The sequence below is a fragment of the Epinephelus moara genome, chromosome 7 (assembly GCF_006386435.1).
Source record: "Epinephelus moara isolate mb chromosome 7, YSFRI_EMoa_1.0, whole genome shotgun sequence".
Taxonomy (NCBI): Eukaryota; Metazoa; Chordata; class Actinopteri; order Perciformes; family Serranidae; genus Epinephelus; species Epinephelus moara.
Genome location: NC_065512.1, coordinates 13,867,743 through 13,892,256, shown reverse-complemented (window position 1 = coordinate 13,892,256; position 24,514 = coordinate 13,867,743). Strand labels below are relative to the sequence as shown.

At 42.7% G+C, this 24,514-nt stretch overlaps 2 protein-coding genes across 5 annotated transcripts in view; one reads left to right on the top strand and one right to left on the bottom strand.

The window, feature by feature from the left end:
- The window catches only part of nalcn (sodium leak channel, non-selective), a 110,967-nt gene extending 109,528 nt beyond the window's left edge, over positions 1-1,439 (bottom strand). For 2 of the 4 annotated variants that reach the window (XM_050049054.1, XM_050049057.1), the window contains exon 1: positions 1,344-1,439. The gene's annotated coding sequence lies outside the window, so the exon portion shown is untranslated. The remainder of the gene's footprint in view (positions 1-1,343) is intronic. The other 2 variants (XM_050049055.1, XM_050049056.1) reach the window with 2 other exon arrangements.
- Positions 1,440-5,098: 3,659 nt separating this feature from the next.
- itgbl1 (integrin, beta-like 1) overlaps positions 5,099-24,514 on the top strand; it is a 78,838-nt gene continuing 59,422 nt past the window's right edge. Inside the window, exons 1-2 of the mRNA XM_050049066.1 lie at positions 5,099-5,312; positions 14,378-14,580. Coding sequence (XP_049905023.1) covers positions 5,221-5,312; positions 14,378-14,580 — 295 coding nt within the window. The 5' untranslated portion in view covers positions 5,099-5,220. The remainder of the gene's footprint in view (positions 5,313-14,377; positions 14,581-24,514) is intronic.

Sequence of the window (24,514 nt, the reverse complement as noted above, 5' to 3'; positions counted from 1 at the left end):
CTCAGACATTCGCCACCTTAACTTTCGTTCATGTCCCACTGTGTTTCCCCCTGATGCCGTTGAGGGCCATTAAACTATAACGGCAACAGGCCACGTATCATGCTGATGTCAAAGGACAGCTTTATTTGTCAGCATCTGACACCGCAAGTCACCTCCCAAGCACCAGATTTCGACAACTTCAGAGTGAGTTAAGCTTAAGCTCCTCCGCTCTCCTGTTTCTTCCTATATCTCTCACATCCTTGCTGTGAGGTGCTAGGACACAAGGAAGAGACAAAAGTGAAGGAAGTCAGAAGCATAAGATGCATACTTGGGGTGACTTTGGCACCTTAACATTGGTTCTTGTCCCATCACTTTTCCCTTTGACGCCGCCAGGCACCATTAAACTATAACAGCAACCGTCCATGTATCATGCCAAAGTAAAATGACGCCTTTATTCGTTGGTGTCTGACGCCGCAAGTCACTGCCCAAGTGCCAGATTTTGACGACTTCAGAGAGAGACCAGGTTGGCAGGACAAGAGTGGAAAAACCTAGGCCTCGTTCAACTTCGGGATTTCGTCTTTTAAACATCAAAGTGTAAGTTTTAAAAATCGAATAACTAATTTACGGTGGAAGGACGGTCATGTATTTTCATTTTCAGGGAGGCTGGAGGAAAATATTTGTAGCTTCAGGTAGGGTCAAAATAAAAATAAGTCACACCTCAGCCACACCCCTCTTCTGATAAGTAAAGAACAGTCCTTAATATTGTTAAAACCCAGACCTGGGGCAGTTCAGATACAACTGGCCCATTATGGCAGACCCACTGTGGCCTCTCAGGCTTCACTGGGAAACCTTAAATCCTTTTGGGACACTGCTTCCCCTCCTTACCAACACTCAACAAGCTGCTGTGGCACAGGACTGATCCCACGTCCTGTAAAATGCCTGTTACACAACTGTATGTCAATCATATAATGCATATCCATACTGAGATTAAAGGCTGAGTGAATGACATCGACGGAGCCAAGGTTACTATGGAAACGGAGGAGAGCTAAGGTGCTACATGGGGTAAAAAACAAGCTAACCACGGTAGGTAAACACAAATGTGTGCGAGCATAGGTCCTAAACCAAGCTAATATGATATGTGACACCATGGCCACGTGATAGAGTAGCAAATACACGACATTATTGTACCAAGGCCTACACCGGAGGATGAGAGTGTCTCCACTTCCTGGAGCACCGACAAGCTAACGTGCAGCAGCAGCACGAAGCGTCAGTAGCATCCTTACAGCACAACAGCTGGACGTCCGGTTACACACACACGACGGCGGGTGCAGCGGCGGTAAAAGAAGACATACTGAAGCACTTACGAGAGGAGGGTTTCCCTTATCTGTCGCGTCTCGTCCTGTCCATGACATCAGCTGTTTTCCGGCTGTGTTGGGGGGGATCGTGTGGGAGAGAGCGGGAGCGCGCGCAGGTTCCAATCACATCAACAGCACCAGCGCATGCAGCGGAGGCGCGCGGCCGTCTCCATGGTAACAGTGGAGGGGTCCTCAAGTGGCTGCGTCACAACAGACTCCCAAATACTTTTATTTGGCTCGGTTGTTCAGCACTGTTATATTAAACTGTGGCAGACTAACACCTCCATCATCACATAAAACGGTTTCAGTATTATCAGGGAAAATATTTATTATTTTTTACCTTCTAATTGCTGTCATTCAATATCATAAATCACGTGCAGTCTTATAATCTATAGGTAAATATTTAGTTTCATGTCAGATAAAACAAAGCTTCTGTATGCATACCTTTGATTGTGGCCCTCATGCATTATTTAACCAAGCACAGTGCTGTCAGGTTAATTCAGAGCATGCAGAGTTCCTGTGGGATGAAAGGTGCAAGTTGAAAGTTTTACTTCATCCTCCTGTGTGTGTCTGACACGGCCACTCATGGGCCTTTCCTTCCTTTGGCCTGGGCTTGTATCAAGCAGTTTAAACACTGCCAGAGTACAAACTGTGCAGCTGGTTGTCTGGAGGAAGCTTTGTTTTTACATCATCGGTTGCTTGAAAAACATCATATTAAAGTAATTACTGTGGTCTCAGTGCTATGGGCTGATACTTTTACTGAATAAACCATGTGGAGGTCACTTTTGTTTTTCCTCTCATGTAAATGATAAATGTTTTTGTTCATATTTAATGATGCACCAAGCCAGTAGGTGTTCCTCAATAAAGACGTGAAAAACAGTTGCAACTCAGTTTAAGATTTTCCCTTTCTTTTATTAATGACAGAGCTGACAAACACTCAGTGGCATAAAGTAGTTCCGACAAGCCTCCGTGCATGCTGTTATGACGGCCCCTCGTGCCCAATAGTTACTAGTTATGAAGCACACACACACACCACTAGGCATATACACTCACCGGCCATTTATTAGGTACACTTGTTCAACTGCTTGGTAATGCAAATAGCTAATTAGCCAATCACGTGGCAGCAACTCAGTGCATTTAGGCATGTAGACATGGTGAAGACGACCTGCTGAAGTTCAAACCGACCATCAGAATAAGGAAGAAAGGTGATTTAAGTGACTCTGAACGTGGCATGGTTGTTGGTGCCAGAAACTGCTGACCTACTGGGATTTTCACACACAACCATCTCTAGGGTTTACAGAGGATGGTCTGAAAAAGAGAAAATATCCAGTGTGAAAATGCCTTGTTGATGCCAGAGGTCAGAGGAGAATGGCCAGACTGGTTCAAGATGATAGAAAGGCAACAGGAACTCAAATAACCACTGGTTCCAACCAAGGTCTGCAGAAGACCATCTCTGAACCAACAACACGTCCAACCTTGAAGCAGACGGGCTACAGCAGCAGAAGACCACACCAGGTGCCACTCCTGTCAGCTAACAACAGGAAACTGAGGCTACACTTCACACAGGCTCACCAAAACTGGACAACAGAAGATTGGAAAAACGTTGAGTCTTGATTTGGATATTGGACCACAGGCGTTATTCTGAAATGGCAATCCAAATCACTCATAAACTCTGCTTCCACCAAGCAGTGAGTACAGTTCAATATGCTCTTTTTCCGTTTCTATTGTCAAAGTTGTGGATGGTACCAATGGAACAGTTCTGTACCGTCCCCATGTTTGGTCCCCCCTCTGTTGGGGTACCTAGCACACAGATCTGGTACTAAACTGTAACTATAAAATGAAAGGATGTTTTGCTGCCTCTCACAGCAGCTGGAGTCTGACAAAAAATAACTTAATTCACTGGGCCGACTGCCGGCAACTAAAAATAACTTAATTCACTGGGCCGACTGCCGGCAACTTTTAAGGTGGATCGTTAACTTGTAATGTTACTAAATGCATGAGTTGATGATGTGAATCCATCAGCACACCTTAAATGTCAATGTGACAACTTTGACCATTAGTTTGGTTTCTATTGTCTCTCTTGGATGACATACACTCTTAGTAATGAGTGGATCTTCAAGCGTTTAAAAATATATATTAATTTAAACCAGATTATGCGAGCTGCATATATCCCAATCCTCACTCAGAGGGGGAAAAAAGTGTCATGGAGTGTTGTTCCTATGGGCTCTGGCAGCACTAAACCCCTGAGCTTGCCTGAGAAGGACTAAATGCACAAACTTGCTATCTTTAAATATCCCATGGATCACTGCAGCCTGTTTTATTTTGTTCTGAAAATGTTGGCGTGCAGCCTCGTTCTGTGGACGATAAACGAGGTGCAGGCTGACAAAGGAAGAAACACAGTGAGTGCTGGATGGAGCAGTGAGTGACAACACATGAAAGAGTACTGTTTGCAGTAGAAAAGCTAAGCAGGTCTTGGGTCTAGGTACCATGTCTGAAGGCTTAATTTTGGTTCCAAAGGTACTATACCGAAAGTGTTAAGTGGAAACGGGGCTATAAGGGCCTGCTCCCTGCCCTCTTTACAGGACCCCCCACCCCACGGGCCCCAGTGCAACCGCACTGACTTCTCTTATGCCCTTTAAAATACTTTAATTCAGCCAGAGACACTTGCCTCAAGGACTGACCCTTTATATCAGATAGTTACACAGCTAGAATCTGCATGAAAAACCTCTGCAAAAGCAGCAACAAGGATTCTGCTTGGGGGAAGTAATCCCCTTATCAAACACATACATGATCATTATCTTATCACACGAGGAGAAGGCAGGGGTGTTGGAGGGCATGCATGTTTCAGCACAGGCATAAGAAGTGCGAATGAGGCAGGTGATGTCAGTCAGGTAATAGGCCTCTCTCTCTCTGACATGTCATAGCAGGTGGAACTAATACCATTAATGAAGCCCAGTGAGACATTATTCACCAGTCCCTGGAGCTGACAAACAGGATGCAGCAATTGATCTTGCTGCAATGTTAAAATGTCTGCAGCGAAAAAGCTCTCTATGCTACATGTTACTCCTTTGACTTCATTGCTGTTTTAAAAGCCAGCTTGGTCCAAACACTGATCCACACTGGATGGTGGTGTCTTTAAAGACTCACTGAAATTGAATTTTTGCATTCAGCTTTGCTTGAAATAATTAGTTCTATCGGATCAGAGTCAAAATGCATGCTATTATTTCTGCAGCATCGTTCTGAGCACACTCCATTTTTGCTTGTCATGGCAAAGCACAGGTGTTACTAAGAACATTAACCATGACTCTTTTCCATTTAAGTGTCCCAGCAAGCTATGACTAAGTGTGACAGTGAGCCAGCATGCACAGTACCAGGACCCTGAACCCAGAGCAGCTAAATGGGATCCAACCATCATTAAGCTATCTTTCACACCTGTGCTTTTCCTATTGCCACATGTCAAAATGTCTCCAGAGAAAAGGTCTATTACATCAAAAGGAAAGATAGAAACAAAACTACAGCACTCCGGAGAGATCATCTGGAAAAGGAATGGGGAAAAAAAGTGAAACAAAACATTTAAAAAAAAAACAGTCTGCTTCTAATTACATCTCAAACTGGTGACTTAACTTTTTATTTTGGCAGTTTTCCCCACTCCAGCTCCTGCCCAGGCCTGTGTCTGAGAGTCAAGACTAATCAAAGGCACTTGTATGGAGAGAACTGTTGGCCTCTGAAGGGATTGAGCCAGTTCAGGCCAGCCTGCTGCTCTTTCTCTCCTTCTCTCCTTCTTCTTTTCCCTCTCACTCTCTCTTCCTGTCCTGTCTGTTTAAGGAGAGAAAGATTGGGAAATTCCTTCAAGCTACTTTACTTCAGGTTTCTGTGGGATTTAAACATGCACACTGAGGTTTTGGTACAGTCCATGTTGGTGCCGTTGTTTCTGATTCTCCTCTCCGCCGTGGAGGACACTTTGTTACAATCGGTGAGGTGAGTTTCCACACAGCTTTGTTTTTTCCTTAGTTTATTTTGGGGTAGTCTAGAGAGCAAGGAGGAAGAGGGAGGTGCAGAGTTTTGCTGACAAAGACAACATTTGGAAACTACAATGTGGGGAAAGTTTAGGAGTGCCTATACATGTAGTTTGCACTTGCAGTTTCTTTACGCTGCTTTACTTGCCAATAATTCTGCATGCAAAGTCACGGGGGAAAGGCTGCTTCTCTGTTTCCATTATTCAGCGTTTGAATAGCACTTTTTTTTCTGTCTTCGAAGACATTCATTTATTTTCATTTGGTAACGTCAGCTGAACCTTCGGTGACATTTTGGTGTTTCAAAATCCTTTAGTCACGTACAGAATTAAAGAAGGAAAATCCAAACACACTTATGCAAAAAAAAAAATAATAATTGCAATTAGTAACCCTTGTACTCTTCTGAATCATACTTTTTTTGCTTTTTAATAAAATCAGGAATGTTTCACTTAAAGCTGTAAAACCTTTGATTTTTCAAAAATATTACATTTAATTGGACTAAAGTGTGAAAATGTAAAGAATAACATGGAGTCAATCACAGGAATTGGCTATAATATGAAAAAATCTCTTCTGTTTACCTTGGCCTTTTACAGTAGAGCCTGAGTCAGCAGACCTGTAAATGCTGCCATATGATTCAAACTTAACGCAGCTGCAGAGGGGGTGTTTTCTCCAAGCAGGTGCACCGTGCCTGCGTAGCGATTATGTTATAGTGTCGCCTACAGTGCATAGTATTTATTAGACGGCAGTGGCAAACCCACATATGCTTTACCTATTTATTAGACGGCAGTGGCAAACCCACATATGCTTTACCACAGGAAGCAACAGCTTCAGAGAGTTAAGGTGATTACAGTGCTTTCCTCTGTTTTTAATTATGTATATCCAAATAATTCCTACCTTGGCTATGTCATCATAACAACTTCACGGTGCCAAAAAGGAGTAAGTGTGAAACACTAAGTATTGAAGGTTATGTTTGTAACCTCAGCTCTAAGAACACAGGTTTGGCATTTCCATGTATGTACAATGCTCAAGCCAATCAACATCCGGCATATCAACAACTTCTTAGAGAGGCATCATTAGGGTTGGACTCCTTAAACTAGGGTTGCAAGACATAATGTTTAGTCATTTTCACACTGGCATTCCCCCCCTTATGGGCCCTGTAGTTTAGGGCAGTGGTTCCCAGCTGGTGGGTCGTGGTCCAAAAGTGGGTCATGGGTCTATTCTGAATGGACTTCAATTGATTCAAGTGTCAAGTTAGTAAAAAACACACTTTATTTTGAAGTACAGTGAATTTCCAGCACAGAGCTTTTACTTCAAAGCGCCGTTTCCTGCTGTAGAGTGCGCAAGTAACCGACAGCTGCTTAACAGAAACAGCAACTAGCTCAACGACATGGCCAAACGCAAGTATGACACTGAACAAATTAAACTGTGTGGACCTTAAACTAAGGTCTAAGGAGAGGTGTGGACCCCGTGGCTGGACCAGTTGGGAACCACTGGTTTAGGGGACAAAATAACACCCCAGCAACGGCACCAGCATTTGTAGCAATTTTCCATGGAAGTCTGAGTTGAAATACTACACTGCACTCCAGAGACTGGTGTCCATACACAACCATTACAAAAAACCTTAAGAGCAATCAGTATACATGCAGCCTGTGTCAAGCTATATTTATTAATATCTTAAATAAGTATTTCCCTGCTGGCAAGATGATCTCTTGGTATTACTAGGCTGACGATACAGCAGAAAAACACAAATAGTTTTGAAATTAATGCTATATGACCAGAGAAAACAGAGAAAAAGGGCTGTAGCATTTGCAATTGCTTGAGAGGTAGAAAACTTACAACTACGAGAATGCATTGCGCCATAGAGGACATATTGTGAGCTTGACTGTTTTTCCCACAGGAAATAGGATGGTGGCAGGCTGGTAAAAAAAGGATCTCAAATTACAGTTTAACAGTAGGCTAAAATATTTCTGAAAACATTTTAGGTGAGAATCAGGCAATGCTGTAACCGAAACACAGTAACAGGCTTCATGTGCCATTGAGCAACGTTCATAAGAATGAACAGGGTCCTGCCTTCATTATCGATGTCTCTTAATGCATCCATGGTTTTGAAGCCTTGAGTTTAGCATTTCTGCCATTAGCCATGTTTCCATCAGCCTGTTTAGATGCGCATCTAGAAGTATCGCATCGGAAAATTATGATGGAAACGCCAAAATTCGAATTAAAATCCCCTGATTCGCACAAACTAAAATACGCTCGCTTTAGCCGGGTTTTGGTTGATTCGAAAAAATGTTGATTCGCAAAACGGGGGATGGAAACAGTTATGTTCGAATTAAGTCTGACGTAGCGCACCTCTCTCCATGGTGATATCCACACTCCGGGTCGGGAAGGCGGTAATGCATTTACAAGCTGGTTGCCAACCGCCAGAAAACGTAGAAGAAGAAGAATGCGAGACTTGTTTTGTTTCCGGTTCTGCGGAAAACTCACGCGAGTTCATAGTTTTCACCATAGTCCGTACATTTAATGGAAACACACAGGACTCGTATTTCTTTTAATGCGCATTTCCCAATGATTCGAATCACTTTTGGATGGAAACATAGCTATTGCCATCTTGGATTCTTGGAGCCATACGTTACCATTTTTGGGCGAGAAGCTGGCACTGTGGCGGAGCAAGGGGTGGATCCCACTGAGAAGCCAAGGACAATATCAGCAGACAGCCTGTCATTAATTATGTGTAACATTAAGGCTTTAAAGAATTGTGAACAGGTAAATTATATTAAAAAAATCAATCCCTGTAGAGTTGTCATTAATGGGGAAATGATATATAGAGACCAAATTGTTTTTACCAAGCTGTAAACATGTTTGTTTATGCTGTAAAGTCGGGCATTTTAACATGAGGGTCTACGGGGATTGATTAGCTTCTGGAGCCAGCCTCAAGTGGTCGTTCAAAGAACTGCAGTTTGGGCACCTTATGCGTTCAAAAAAATGCGGTTAAAAAAAAGACAATAGAAAGCATGCATCAACAATGTGAGTTGTGTCCCTGCTTCTTGGATACTTCATGTAATTTATAACAGTCCCAATTCAAAGCATTTGCAGTTTGAATGTGTGCGTTTGCAGTTTTGGACATGTAACAAGCTGTTTAGTCAGATTCAATGGTGTGATTATTATTTGCTGTCTTTTCGATGTTTATTTTCTTTTTGCATTAGGAACACAGATTACTGACCAATTATTTCCTCTCATGCAGTCTCAGAACAAGCATGCATGCCGGTGGTTGGATAGATCATTAGCTTTGGTCTTTGTGTTGTGTTCACATTATTTTTTTACAGAATTTGGGAGGCAGCATCAGCAGTTTTTAACAGAAGTGGTGAGGTGGCATTACTTAACTTTTTTGGTCCTTACTGCCAGCTTGTTGTGTCACAGCTCTAATTGTAGATTGCTTGCTGAGCACACATTGTACCTGCAATATCACTACTTTCCATCCTGCTGGAGGAGCAGGAACGTTGCTATATCTGTTTATATAGTCAGGTGAACATGCCAGTTGTTTCTGTGTTTATTGTGCTGATGTGACTTGGTTTCTTGCTTCCTACGGCTTCTTTCTTTTTTTATTTTTGTATAATTCATTTTACATTTGATATAAACAGGGATTTTACTCACAGTGGAGATGACTGCCTCCTTGTGCTCTCCTCTCCAGCCCTCTAGTGTGGCATTAACATCAAAAACCTCTGCTTTTTTCATTCTCACAGAGGCTGTGGGTTCATTTTGGCAGGCCGTGCACCCACAAACTATGTAATTTTTCCTTTCCCAAGTGACAGGGGGAAAATGCATTGAGCTGCACTGTCCTGGACGTAAAAAAAAAAAAACACCTGTTGTTCTTATCTGCAGCAGCAGCTACTGTTTGAGGAAAATCTCCTCAATGGGCTCAAATGTCTTCTTCTAATAAAGCCGTGAGGCCCACAGGAAGGACTCACTGAGTTACTGACAGGCGCACATTCTCAGACCAGACAGTGATGTCATGCCCAGATCAGGTTTACGATGTTGTGGTGAGCCATTACTTGTCTGGTGGCGACTTTATTTTGCCAGTTGGTTTGAAATAAGTGTTAAAACTTGGAGCAGGACGGGGCAGTGTAAAAAGAGTGGAAGGCAGAGTCGAGGGCAGTGTCCAAAATCACTCCCTATTTACTACACTGGTGCGGTGCCCGTTGAAAACATGCCTGGTGGGATGGGTTGAGTGTTTGGCCTGTGGTATCGCTGCTTGTAGCTTTCTCGAGAACCACTCATACAAAGAACTTCACACTCAGCACTGTGCCTTCCTGGGGCCTGAGCAACCTGGGCCAAACAGCTATAGACTTATTATGATGTTTAGATGAAAAATACTAAATTATGTTACCATTCTAACTCATTGTACCCAGATGTAACTTACAAAAGCCCCCCAAAGCACCTAAAGATATGCAACTGTATACTACTTACTTACTCTGTGCTTTTAATTTAGAGGGAAACATTGTACTAGTACATTCACATGACAGAGACATGCTGTTGATTTCATTGCAGATTCAGATTTAACACACAAAATAGAGCAATTAAAATAAAACACATTATTATTTATTAAACTATCTACCATTGTATTAGCATTAAATGCTTCCTTGAACAGTAAATTTAATTATACTTTGCCGATGACGCCTCTCTTCCACACTAACAGTAAAAGTTTGAATGCAAGATTTTTACTGACTGATTTTTGCTCTACTAATAACAGTTAATAGTTTTACTTCAGAAAAAGTTTGGAGTACTTCTTCTACCCCTGTAAACAGCCTACATACATTTCCTGTTAGAGAAAAATAAAGCAAGACGACATTTGCCTTGGGCCCCAAAATCACTAAATCTGCTCCTGATAAACATTTAAGTTGATGTGTTAATTTCCAGATAGCATTGATTTAATTTGCATAGGTATTTTGCAGCCGGAACGTTAGCCTATTAGTGTTATATGTTAGTAATGTTGTGGGAAACTAACACAATGGATGTAGGCAAAGACACCACGATGGTAATAAAGTAGAGCATTGATTTTACGGTGGTAACATATATAAATATTTGCTGATACTGAACTAGTCACATGTCCACATAGCAAATAGGGTGTTTTGTTGGATCCCCAGCAATACTAAGTGTGGAGTAGATTGAATGAAAGGTTTTCAAGATGCAAAAGTACACACAGAAAGACAGACGGAGAGTCCTTACTCTATAGTTAGTGCACCATATTTATTGTGCGCCATCTTTGTCTATGCTCTGAGTGTGAAACAAATAATGCCCTCATCATGTCATGTACACTACTTTAAGCCAACAATCCATCCATCCACTTTCAACCGCTTATCCGAAGTCGGGTCGCGGGGGACACCAGGCCAAGCAAAGCACCCCACACGTCCCTCTCCCCAACAACACTTTCCAGTTCCTCCTGGGGGACTCCAAGGCGTTCCCAGACCACATGAGATATGTAATCCCTCCAGTGTGTTCTGGGTCTGCCCCGGGGCCTCCTACCAGTGGGATGTACCCAGAACACCTCCAACGGAAGGCGCCCAGGAGGCATCCTGATCAGATGCCCGAACCACCTCAACTGACCCCTTTCGACGCAAAGGAGCAGCGGCTCTACTCGGGACTCCTTCCAGATGTCCAAGCTCCTTACCCTGTTTCTAAGGCTGAGCACAGCCACCCTCCAGAGGAATCTCATTTTGGCTGCTTGTATCCGCGATCTCATTCTTTCAGTCATTACCCAGAGCTCATGACCATAGGTGATGATGGACCAGTAAATTGACGACGGTCCAACACAGCGCTCGCATCACTGCAGACGCTGTGCCAAACCGCCAATCCATCTCTCTATTCTACCCCCACTTGTTAACATGTGAGCCAAAAATTCTACAATGCAAATCTTTTACAGATGAGAAATTTACTGCTGTGCAGTTAAAAATTTTGATGACTACTGATGTCTGAATTCTCAATTTACAGCTCACTATTAAGTAACATACTTAGAGTCTATTATAATGGGAGGAACGAGTGGTTTTGAATACANCCCACTTGTTAACATGTGAGCCAATCCATCTCTCTATTCTACCCCCACTTGTTAACATGTGAGCCAAAAATTCTACAATGCAATTCTTTTACAGATGAGAAATTTACTGCTGTGCAGTTCAAAATTTTGATGACTACTGATGTCTGAATTCTCAATTTACAGCTCACTATTAAGTAACATACTTAGAGTCTATTATAATGGGAGGAACGAGTGGTTTTGAATACAACCTGGGTCAATGTCATGTTATCTTGTCATGGGAAAAGATTCAAAATTCCATGCGCTGCTCAGTAGAGGAGTGCGGTCCATCCAAAAATGCAGTCAGTGGGTGAAGCCTGTGTGAAATGGAACTTGTACAGGATAACCTCCCCCTGACACATGGAACACATCTTTATTTGATTTTAATGGGAGTGTCAGGAACACTTGATCTGCTGATTGTTTGAAATATGTCTAGTGTTCCCAAAATGAACAGTATGGGAGGGCAGGATTAGAAAAAGAATGTCAGACAGCATCCAAACGAAACAAATCTCACACAGAGATCCCATGGAGTCAAAAATGAAGCTCGGCAACAGCTGCTGGAGTGTGCTCAATGAAAGGTGAAGCTGTTTCTGTCCTGTTTCATTTGTTTGATTTATCAGCCTAATCCTTCACCGCGTGTCTTTTTGTGTTGTGTGTTTCCAAGGCGTTTGTGTTTTTCTTGATGTCGACTCAAACAGTGTTCTTCATCTTTAGACAGGAAGTCCTATGATGTTACCTGCAAATGGAAGGGAAGGGAAGTTGGAATTTAATTTTATGTAATGTTAAAATTTGTATTTAAACGACAGGAGACAGTAAATATAACTGTGAAGCAATGAAACTGGCAGGGAAACACTGACATTATGCGAACATGTCTCCTCACTTTCCTCAGTTGCGTCTCTTCCTCGTGTCTCCTCCCTGCGAGGATGTAAGAAAGAGATGCAAGGACAGAGGAGTCAAAGCTGCCAAATGAGAAATCCTTGGTTCTATAGCATCAGCCTTAAGCAACATCAGCTACTGTGCCACATGTAGAGGTGCAGCATTCCTATGCCATGCAACTTGATAAAAGACTTCCATGTAGGATACACCCGCGTTTCCTCACTCTAAGCTCCTCCAGAAGCCTCCTCTCTCCTTGTCTCCTCCAGAGAGGAGGCAAGGAAGCATAAGTTAGCATATTAAAAAGCACCCTAGTTGTCAGATGTTCCCATCAAAAGGTCACCAGAGACTACCACTGTGTTACAAATCGCATACTATTCCTTTTCACATACGATTTGTATTGCAGCTGCCCTTATAAAGAACATACTGTTGCATGGAATATGCAAACAACAGAGACATACTACATCGTCAATACATTGCTGCCTTAACTTTGACTCTCTTGCTCATATATCTATTGCAGTCTCAAGCACGAAATACGCTGTAAGGGAGCAGTAATCTCACTGCGGCTCAGTCGATGTGACGAATCCTTTGCTGCAGAAAGGATTGTGGGTCACAATGACCAATAAAAGCATGCAGGCTTATATGGTGCAAAAAGGGACCTGATGCAGTAGGACATCCTGGTGTCTTTGGCATACTGCATTTGAGTGTGTTTCAAACCGCACACTTTTTCTTTTTACTTTTAGTTTGTACTGCAGCTGCCCTTAAAAAGTACGTACTGTTGCATGCAGTTTGCACACGCTCAGGACATACTACTGTCTCATAACATCACGCCTTGAACTTTGACTCTCGTCCTTTTTTAGTCTCGCTCACCAGACCTTTCTCAAGAAAAGAAAGGTCTGGCTGGGCCGACTCTCACTTTAAGATTGGAGAAAAAAACACCCCGGTTGCTTGTATTTCTTTCAACCAATCACAATCGTTCTGGGCGGTGCCACAGCAACGGTGCGCTTGCAAAAATATTGCCAGGGGGAAACAGGTTTTGGTGTAACACGCCCACAAAAATATCGCCTACAGGATGCGAACCATGGCAGAAAAATGGCTACATCCCCGCAAGATCAAACACCGCAAAAGTTAGTAAAGGACGTGTTGAAAACTGCAACCGGAGGTGGTAGGGCGGGACTTCAGCGGGTGGCTCGTTCCGCCCAATGAGAGGCTGATCTATGCAGCGAACTTCCGCCCACTAAGACTACGGTTACCTTGGAAATAAAACAAATGCCACTTACCGAGTTCGCCAGAGATGAAGCTGTTATTTTTATGGCTATGTCCTATTGTTGTTTGTAATATTTATTATTATTTTGTTCACTTAAACAATCAATATTTCTATTGTTACCTTTTGACTGGTCATCAGTTACTTTGATGTGCTGTCAGCCGTCATTGTGATTTCTGATAGCTGTCAATCAGCTGTCAATGAACTGTCAAGCTGACGTGTTTGCGGCTCATTAAATGTGATGTATCGCAGAGAATTATGGGTCAGAATAGCCAGAAAAGCATGCTGGCTTGCATACTGCAAAATCGGACCAGATGTAGTAGAACATCCTGGTATTTTTGGCATACTGCATTTGACATATTATGTATTGGAACATACTAAACTTTTTACTGGCATATTTAACAGTATAGTAGTATGGGTATCGGAACTCTCTGCAAAAGTACTTTCTTGCTACTTTTGTTCTTTCTATGACCTCAGCCATGTTGTGTGTGTCCTGTAGCTTAAACCACACACAAACACACATGCAGATTTATAAAGAAATCTACAAAGAAACAAAAAGAAAACTGCTCTACATTCTGAACCTTGGGCTCATGTCTCATCTTTGGGTCTATCAAACACTCTGCAACTATAAATAGGAGAAAAATAAATGGGTTTTGTGAATGTAAACATCCATACTACATATCAAACATAATGAATGCCTGGTTTTCAATGTTTAAAACTCAGATGTAATGCTCTGTATTTCACACAGGCATATGTGGCAGCACACTTGATCCTCAACTTCAGAAGTCTCCGAAGCTGCACAACAACTAACCGTCTTTGTTTTTCCCAGCCAGGTGGGTGGTGTGTGCAAGCTGTCCACAGAGTCGTCCCTGCGCCGCTGCAAGACACCTGATGGCAAGATCTGCAGCGGGAGGGGCAAATGTGACTGCGGCATCTGCATCTGTGCGGCCACGGATCCTGGGAAGTTCTACGGTCCACGCTGCGAGTGCCACGACTGGGTGTGTGCTACACATAATGGGAAAACATGCAACGGTGCGTACAGTGGCACATAAGACGAGCAGATGGTTTGGTTTTATAGCGAGAAATCAAATCTCTCTTAACACCGTTTTATTGGCATTATGTCTGATTAAAGTTTGACTAAGTCTCATGTGAAGTTGTGTACAGGCACATGGCTCCACATGTTTTACCGCTTGGTACGGCTGTTAGTGATGGGTCAGTAAGTGATGCAGCAGAGCTTCTAACATCTTGGCAAATGGACTCTCCAGCTGATGTTTAGCATCTGTTTCAGCCAGGTGTGAGGAAGAATAGAGAGCTTAAGGGTGTAATCCAAAGATTTGTTAAGGCTTTTAACGTCTCTTTCATTTTATGATATCAAATACTGAAACATATATTTCACAGACTTGGAGTTGAGTTAAAGCATTTCTGTTTCACCTGTGTTTCTTTCTTTATTGCCCAATCAGAGGGGTTCAGTATTGTGTGTTTGAGAGGCTGCATCACCCTGGCAGCACTTCAAAGGGATTCATTGGTAATAGACAGCTGGCTGGTTCAAGTGTATTCGCTTTTGTTGGGAGGCACGGCTTTGAACTTCGCCTGTTGCCTGAAATCTTACAAGTTTTCAGAAAGAACACTTGAGAGTGCATCCACACCGAAGGACACGTTGCCACATGAGATACACTCCACTTTGCACATTCATTTTCTAACATATATTAACAATAAATCAAATGACTACATGTAATGTGAAAGGGATAGCTCATGGCGACAAAGCTGCAGAGAATTATCACCAGACCCGCAGCTCTCCTCAGCTCTACTGAGCTCTGCAGCATCTATAGCATCTTTAGTGTTGATGTGTAACAGGGTCAATTGTGCAGCAGTAATGTGTGTAACAAGGTCAGGTGTACATTTGTAGTGTTAAGTATTATAAGTACACATTATTTGTTTCTGTAGTTTTTACCTGACATGCTCAGGCCCCCACAGTCAATATGTGGAACGTTTGACACTACTCTGTTTCTGCACCCCTACGTTCACCTTTGAGGGTACAACACCTATAAAGGGGTGTCTCCCGCCTTGCCTCTCCCCTCTTGCTGTTGTGCTCTGTGGGAGCGGTAAGCGACATTGCTGTTCTGGTAATTTTCTTGTTTTAGCGCTGTTAAGCTGTGTTTATAAGTTTATTTCATGCTAACATATTCATGTGTCACGTCATTTGAGTAGGGGCTCGAGTTTGTATGGTTGTGTTTGACGGAGGATTTTGTTTTTGCCACTTGTTGTCAGGTATGTTTTCTGTGTTTCACTGTGTTTAGTTGAATGTAACATGGCCGCCCTTTTGCTGTTGTGCTCCATGGGAGAGGGGCTTGAGTTCGTGGTCGTGTTTGATGGAGAATTTTGTTTTTGCCACTTGCTGTCAGGAATAAACGGAGATTGCCTCCAAAGATATCCACAGTCTGAGCCTCTTCATATCAACAAAACGCAGACATCGGTTACATATAAGAGTGATACTTAACTTATGGCCAGGCCCAGGGGCCTTAAACTGAGTGCTAATTCACAATGAAAACAAACTGATTTACACTGGGATTTTTTTCTATTTGAATGTAAATGTTTAAATGTAAGTGCCAGAGTGCAATGGAGGTCCAGGCTAAGCCCAAATGTCCTCAAATCCTAGAAACACCCTGGCCTGTTTACACCTGACTTGCGCTGTGCTGCTGCAACTGGATTTGCCTCTAGGCAAAGATGAGTCAGGACAGCAGAAGTCAAAAGATTTAAATCAGGCAATTCATTTATTATATATACTAATAAACATGATTAGTATTTGTTTATTTATTGGCCCCTGGCCACCTGTCATTTTACAAAAGTGGCCCGCGGCCAAAACAAATTAAGTTTCCCTGGTCTACAGTGTAGCTCAGAGGTGTCAAACTCATCCTAGTTCTTGGGCCACATGCAGCCTAATTTGATCTCAAGTGGGCCGGACCAGTAAAACCACTGCAGAATAACATGTAAATAATAACACCTCCAAATGTTTTCCTGTGTTTAAGTGTAAAGAAGTACAAGTTTATTCTGAAAACATTCATCCTTTCACAAAACAGCAGATGAACATCCTGAGATGTCTTCAGAAAAATAAATGTAATTATGACAGTATGTCTCAGTTTTTCCACATTCGGTTACTCTACTACCCACATGTGCACACATTTCCACTCCTTTGTAGTATTGCTGGCATCACCACACCAAACTAAAGTGGAAACTAGTGAGGAAGCAGATTAAGTTACTCCCTGCCTTACAAACCACTTACAAATTAATTGGTTTGGTAGTTTCATAGTAATATGGTTCCAGATCAGGATGGAAAAGCCTCTGTAGCAGCATTTTACATGAAGTAAGCCTCTCACTGTTTAACTTGCCCCTGAAACCTGGCACCTCTCAACCTTCATAAGTGCATTTATATTAGATGTGCAAAGTCTTGCTGTCTATAGCTTGTTGTGTTGCCCTCACGTCACAAAATATTATATGTTTTTAGGCAGGGGTTTAGCAAGTTTACATACATTGTCAATTGTAACCATAAAATGAAAGGCTGTTTTGCTGCCTTTTCATCTTAGGCTGCTTTCACACCTGCTCTGTTTGGTTCAGTTCAATCAAACTCAAGTTCATTTGCCCCCTAAGTGCTGTTCATTTGGGCAGGTGTGAACACAGCAGTCACACTCAGGTGTGCACCAAAACAACCGGACTGAGACCTTCTTGAAGAGGTGGTCTCTGTCTGGTTACAAATGAACTCTGGTGCGGTTCGTTTGTAGTGAGAAGGTGTACCGACCTGGATCTGAACCAACTGCAGTCACATGACACATTGTTTGGGTTAAACATGAGCATGTTACAGTCCTGGAGGATTATTAATGTGCACCTCCTCCTGTACTGCCTTAATATGCACATTCAGCACATCCAATGCATCAAAACATTGTTTTCTAGTTGGAGCCGCGCCTCGTTTTCAAACTGTATGGTTTGACTAAAATGAACAATGACAGCAATATAGTCCACGATGAGCAGCGCTAAAATCAACCTGCGTAGTTGTCCCTCCATTGTGACATTAGAAAGTGTCACATTTATCTTGCAAGTGTACTCTTCTTCAATGTTTGCTTTACTTCCTGGATTTTTCCCACATGGAAATTCTGGCCAATCAAGAGCAGCTTTCTCACACAAGGCATTTGATCTGGTCCGCTTGTAAATGCTGCCGTGAGAACACGAACCAACTCTAGGCAATTATACAATTTTGTAACAAAATAAATCCATGATTCAGACCAAAGCAAGACAACTCTAGGTCTGAAAGCAGCCATTGTAGTTAACAGTTAGCTGTAGACTGAGAAAAAAAATCATTTTATTTACTGTGCTGTTCAAAGACTACCACTGGCAGGTGCTGGCAACTTTTAAAGTGTTATGTTTCTTGTGCATGAGTTGACACCGTCAGTCAATCATTTCTGTTTCTTTTTACTGTCTCTCTTACATGACATATGCTTTAGAGATGGTTGGATCTTTAAGCACTTGTGTGTACAAAAAGTGTCAGGATGTCATTTCAGTGCGCTCCAGCAGCACTGCACCCCAGGATGTAGGTTTGAAACCATTTTTAGAAAGGTGTTAATTCCACTATGAGGTCCTTTTGGAGGCTGTGGTTTGTGACACTGCTGAATATCATCACATTATACTGAGAGGTTTTTCTAATATTTAGTTGACAGTCATTGATATAAATTTGGCAAAACAAGTCAATGGCACCCCAATTACAACCACACAATAAAATCAACTCCTGACACAGTTTTAATAAAACCAGGCCATTATTGCTCTCAAAAATCTGGGATTTATTGCTGGGCTATTTTATCAGACTACAGTCATGTTAGCTGGGTGTATATAATAAACTGGCAAATGGCAGCTCGCAACCTGTTACCAAGACTTACCAGACATTTATCATTTATCAGATGAGATATCCTGGAAGTTGTGAGAGAAGCTGGCCCCGCTATGTCGATGTAAGGAAAAGGAACCCTCATCTTTTTGTTTGGTGTTCTCTGTAGTCACCTGGCTATGAGTGTCAGGGTTTAATGGAGATATGTGTGCAACCCAGAACGGGTATAATGGAGATGTGTGTGCATATGTGTGTGTGTGTGTGTGTGTGTGCGCACACGAGGGGCCGAATGATTTATTTGGGTTGGCTGCCGTGAGGAGCTCATTATGGTTCAGCAGTCTGGAGCGAGAAGGCCCTGCTTCAGCCTGATAATGGGGTTTCACTCACTGGTACACAGACTGCAAATGGAACCTAGATGCATCAGAAGAGGGATGGGCTTTAACACACACACACACACACACACACACACACACACACACACACACACAATCAGGCTCATTCCCATAGTGTTTTGCACACACAAACACGCACAACCAGCCACATACTCACACAATCAAATGCCCATGTGCATATAGAGCCCGGCAATTATATTCAAAGCATATTGAGAAGAATACAGACATCCCCACCTCCCCCAAGTTGCTCAATGGCCCATGCCGCATGCATGGTCTGCTGTCTCAGATCGGCAGCCAATTTCTCTCCCTGCGGCTCCCTTATCTCAGCCTCTCACAACTGCCCACTGATAAGATCCAATAGATTTTTCTCCTTAGGGATAAACTGTGTGTTTTTCCTTTCCAAAAACATTAGCTTCCCTGGCATTGAGATGTTCTTTTACCTTGGATGGCATTCATCAGGCACACGTGGGCTAATTCGGATCCTCAATGAGAGCAACAAGTCGAGCTGGATGAAGAGCTCGGGTCTTTTGAATTAAGGTGTGATAGCAATAATTTTAAATACCAGAATAGGTTGAAATGTCAGCGTTGTCTGTTGGAAAAAGCCTACATGAGACCTTTTGGCTACATGGTGAATATTACTGCCACCACAGGGCAAGAACGTCCTCAGCCTGATACGACGTCCTGTCCTCCCGTCTGCATCGTCTATCCTTTTATTGTGTGGGTTTCCTTTTGTTTGCAGTCAATTCACATCCAAGTCAAGTGAAGCGGAAGCTCTGCATTTATATATTATGCGTGCATACGGATGAATATAGTAAACTGCCTGGGGTGATCTCGCGCAATGCATGCTGGAACGGAGGCATTATAGAAGCATACCGCAGGAGTTCATATACTGAGCTGTCCTGGTTCTCTTTAGGAGAGATGTCCTTGTCATTTTATTCTGAGCAAAAGTGCACGTTATGTTCTTTTTACATATGAATTACAATTACAAAGACACATGCATGCTTCTCGGTTTCAGAGCTTTTTCATTCTCCCATTGTGTGACTTGACAGTACCATTGTGCATTATTTGTGCCATGGAATGTTCCTGGTAAAACTAAGAGTAAATCACTTCCATCACAATGGAACTTATTTGTGAAAGGCCTTGTTTAACTAAGAAGTAACACTGGGGTTTTTAGTTTTTGAGCAGGTGGTGTTGATTTTCACTGATGCTGTCACTCACATGTTTTCCCTCCCTCTGATGCGTCCCATATTGTAGCAGAGCAATGGGATGATGACCAGAACGAACATCTGTTCACCAACTGCAAAGCCGTACTTACATTTCACAGTTTGTCTTCTGACTGAGTTTAAATCTTCCTGTCCCATTTTTAGAAATTAGACACAGTGCATGAGAAATATAATCTCTTTAAATGTTTGAAGAAGTGTTAAAATTTAAAGGGCAGCTCATCCCAAAAAATCAAAAATACAAATTTTTCCTCTTAACCTGTAGTGCTACTTATTAGTTTAGATTGTTTTGGTGTGAGTTGCCAGGTGTTGGAGTTATCAGCTGTAGAGATGCCAGCCTTCTCTCCAATATAATAGTATTAGATGGCACTCAGCTTGTGGTGCTCGAAACACCAAAAAAATCCATTTAAAAATCTCAACAGCAATGTCTCTTTACAGAAATCATGACCTATTTACTGAGGAGAATCCACAGACCTTGTTGTGAGCAGTTTCACGTAGGATCTATTTTCTTTGTTCTGAACTACACCCACCAACTTTATCACCATGCAGAAGAAAGCATGCATCTTATGCTTCTTACGCTTCCCTCGCTTCTGTCTCCTCCTCATGTCTTAACTCCTTACAGCAAGGATGTGAGAGAGATAGAGATGCGAGGAAGGAAACACGAGGACGGAGGAGGTTAAGCTGCCTGAGAAATCCTTGGTTCCATAGTGTCAGTCTTAAGTGTTGTCAGTAACTTGTGACATGCTGCGCCACATGTAGAGGTGCAGCAGTTATGCGTCATGCCATGTCTCACTGTGAAGTCGTCGAAATCCAGCACTTGGGCAGTGACTTTAACACTGCCAGATTTTCGGCGAATGTTGGGCCGTTTTGCCGGCAAGCTGCGAGCATTTAGACACACAGAGCCGGATTGGCAAGTTGATCTGACGTGCCCAATTTTCCGCCTCGTAGGGTAGACATATTGGTGGAACCTTTTTGGTTTAAAAAGAACGAGCTGTTGATGAGTNCCAGCCGCGGCTTCCCTTCCACGTCACTGTTTACATCACATGCTGAGCTACACGCTTTGTTACTTGCTCACGCCCCCCATTGCCCCGAAAAAGGCGCATTCTGTATAAACAAAAGTAGGTAGGCAGCATTTTGCTGCACTCCCCAATTTTGTTTTTATACTGCATACAGGAAGTGTATTAACAGGCAGAAGTTGACACGGCGTCCTAGAACATCAACAACCAATGCACCTAGGGTACCTTGCTCCTCCAGAAGATTCCTCTCTCCTTGCTCCTTGTCTCCTTTAATGGCGTCTTCCTCAGCTGAGCTGTAATGTTGGATAGTTCAGCTGAGCTAGGTAAGGAAACAGTAGATGCACTCTTCCTTCTGCGTGATGATACAGTTTGCAGGTGTAGTTCAGTAGACAAAAAAGTGGTTCCTACATGAAACTGCTCTTAACAAGGTCTGTGGATTATCTGGAAAGAGACACTGCTGTTGAGTTTTTCAAGTGAAATTATTTTGGAGCTTTAAGCACCACAAGCCGAGTGCCATCTAGTTCCATTATATTCGAGAGAAGGCTGATATCCCCAACACTTGGTAACTCATGCCAAATCAATCTAGAACGTGTATTCTTTATTTTGAGGTGAAATTTTCCTTTAAGCTGTTAAGGATTTGTGAAATAACTCCCCTGTTTTCATAGATGAGGGTCAACGTGGCAATGTTTCCACTCTCTCTTTCACAGCCTTCCCTCTTTTTTTTCCCTCATTGATGAGCCACGTGAAATCTCTTTGCCTCACCCCAGCTTTCTGTCTCCCTCTTACTCTCTCTGTCTGTGTCTGTGCTGAACCGAGCAAAGTGTTTTCTTCTGCTGTGTGTGTGTTCAGACAGGCTGTGCTTCGCTGCGATTTATGGTCTTTTTTCCATTGTCAGAGGCACAGAGGGTGGCCCAGGGCGCTGCAGGCTAGCTTTGTCCCAATGAACAAAAACCCCCACTGTATAATAAACTTGTTAGTAATTACTGTTACAATATTGAGTAGCTTTAGACCATTATACTGTATCTAGACTGAGCCCCTTAGTGAGCAATCATCTCTGAGTTCAATCTCCATTTGATCATAATGAGTCATTCATTTGAATTGTTCTTTATCAAAGAGTCAGAGTTGATACAACACTTACTGTAATAGCTCACAAAATCTTTGATCAAACCCGGGTCAGCAGTTCTCTCTGCATCTCTAGCAACAGCGGCCACTGATGTGGACTGAGGCAGAAAGCCAAGTTTGTCTGCAATCCAGGACAAACTGTAACTTAATAATTCTGGCAGACTTTATCATACACGTGTCCTTCTCACCCTGTCTCCAAGGAGCAATTAATGTGGGGAGGCTTGAACATGAGAATAATAAAAAAAAAACTCTTTCCCCCTGATGGATGGTTGTTTTGAGGTTCAGTAGAAAACACTAACTATAAAATATCGGACGCAGACACCGTGCCATCGCCCATTGCTTTTTGGACTCTTGTTTTTAAACCTTGAGTTTGGCATTTTGGCCATTGCCATTACAGACTTTTGGAGCCAGAAGTGACCATATTTTGGCGAGAGTGAGGAGCTGAGCTTGATTAGCAGCTAGCATTTACAGCTATGGTTAAGTGTGCTAATGTTAATGCTAATTTTTCGCTCGTGAAAAAGAGGCTTAACACCAGTAAAGGTCCAGTGTGTAGGATTTAAGGGGGTTATGTCGGCAGAAATGGAATATAGTATGTTTTCTTTAGTGTATAATTACCTGAAAATAAGAATCGTTGTGTTTTTGTTATGTTAGAATGAGCCGTTTATATGTATATAGGGAATGGGTCCTCATGTAAGGAAATCGCCATGTTGCACCACTATGCCCAGAACCGATAAACCAAACACTAACTCTTGGGCCATTTGAGTTATTGAGGTTTCACATAGGCCACAGCAGTTATAAGCCCTGTTGCGATGAAAGCATCAGAAAACTATGATTTTTAATGTGATTTTTGTTGTTGTTGTTTGTTTTTAAATGGTTGAAATTATTAAGTAAGTTGGTTTTGGGGAAGAGGAGACCCCTGCTGACAATTCAACACATTCTCAGTGCGACCTCGTCACATATCAACGTTTGGTCGCGGACTTTCCACGTCCACAAGGTAAGGTACCCTGGGTGCGTTGGTTGTTGACATTCTGAGACACCATGTCAAGTTCTGCCTGTTACATGCATCGTCTTCTTTAAAAATACATTTCCATTTTCACAGGCAGTTTAACATTTACATAGTCTCTTTCAGTATAAACTCACAATGTCAATACAACATGTTTTTTTTCCTTCGTCCAACGACTAACCCAAGTGGTTGCGTTTTGGCAACAAAAACACATGATTGGGTTTAGGAAAAAAGAACAGGGTTTGGTTTTATGATCTTACAGGAGGCAAACACCGCTCTCCTCTGTGAAAGTTGGTGTTTGTTGGACCCATCCACCACCAACTTGGACTTTCGCCGCCATAACTCTTATCCTTGTCCCGACACATTACCCCCTGACGGTGCCTAGCACTGCTAAACTATAACGGCAACCGGACGCGTATCATGCTGATGTTAAAGGATGGCATTTTTCATCAGTGTCTGACACCGCAAGTCACTGCGTTAGTGCTTGATTTCAACGTCTTCGGAGTGAGACCAGGTTGCACCGGCCTGAGTGTAACGTGAAATTTGCGTATAGGAGAAACACTGATTTCTATCATGAAACTGCTTTAGTTTTTGCCGGTTTTCATCACGTGGTCTGTTTGTTTTGGAGAGGAAGAGTCCTCTGTGGATAATTTGTCTCCTGGCAATCTGCACTCCTCACTGCTTGATGTCTCTACATCCCCCTAAATCTTACACACTGGACCCTCAAAAACAAAATGTACCTCAACATCCAACTCGGGTCATTTTGTACAACCAAATGCAGAATGAGACTTTTTCAGGCGGCCAAATGTTACAAAATATTTCCATGAACTGATAGCCACAGCTACCACTAACCAGTGTTGTCACCATGGTAGCAACTTGTTAGCGGACAGCACCCATCTGTCACTCAAAGCAGCCACGTCCTTAATTACATGTCACTTTAAGCCTTGATAACTTTTAAACAGGTAAATTATATCAGAAGTGACCTCGGTTATGAACAACAAATCAGCTATAGAGACTCAGACTGTTTTACCAGGCTGTAAACATGTTAATGTCTGCTTTGAAGTTGGGCATCGACTCACTCATAGGGCCAGCCTCATGTGGCCATTTGAGGAACTGCAGTTTTTGGTGCTTTGCCCTGGCTTCCTTTTTCAGCCCCGGAGGTTGCTGCTTGGTAAGAACACATTTTAGCCTCTCTAGCTCTTCCTCTCTCTCCCAGGCTGTGGGTTTTCATAGCCTCTGCGCTTTTCCTGGCTCAGCCCCCCAGCCTCTGTGCCCCCTGCCAGAGCCGGAGAAGATCCCACCCAAGGGGGTTTTATGTCGGCGGCACATAAGAAGTCAGTTTGTTC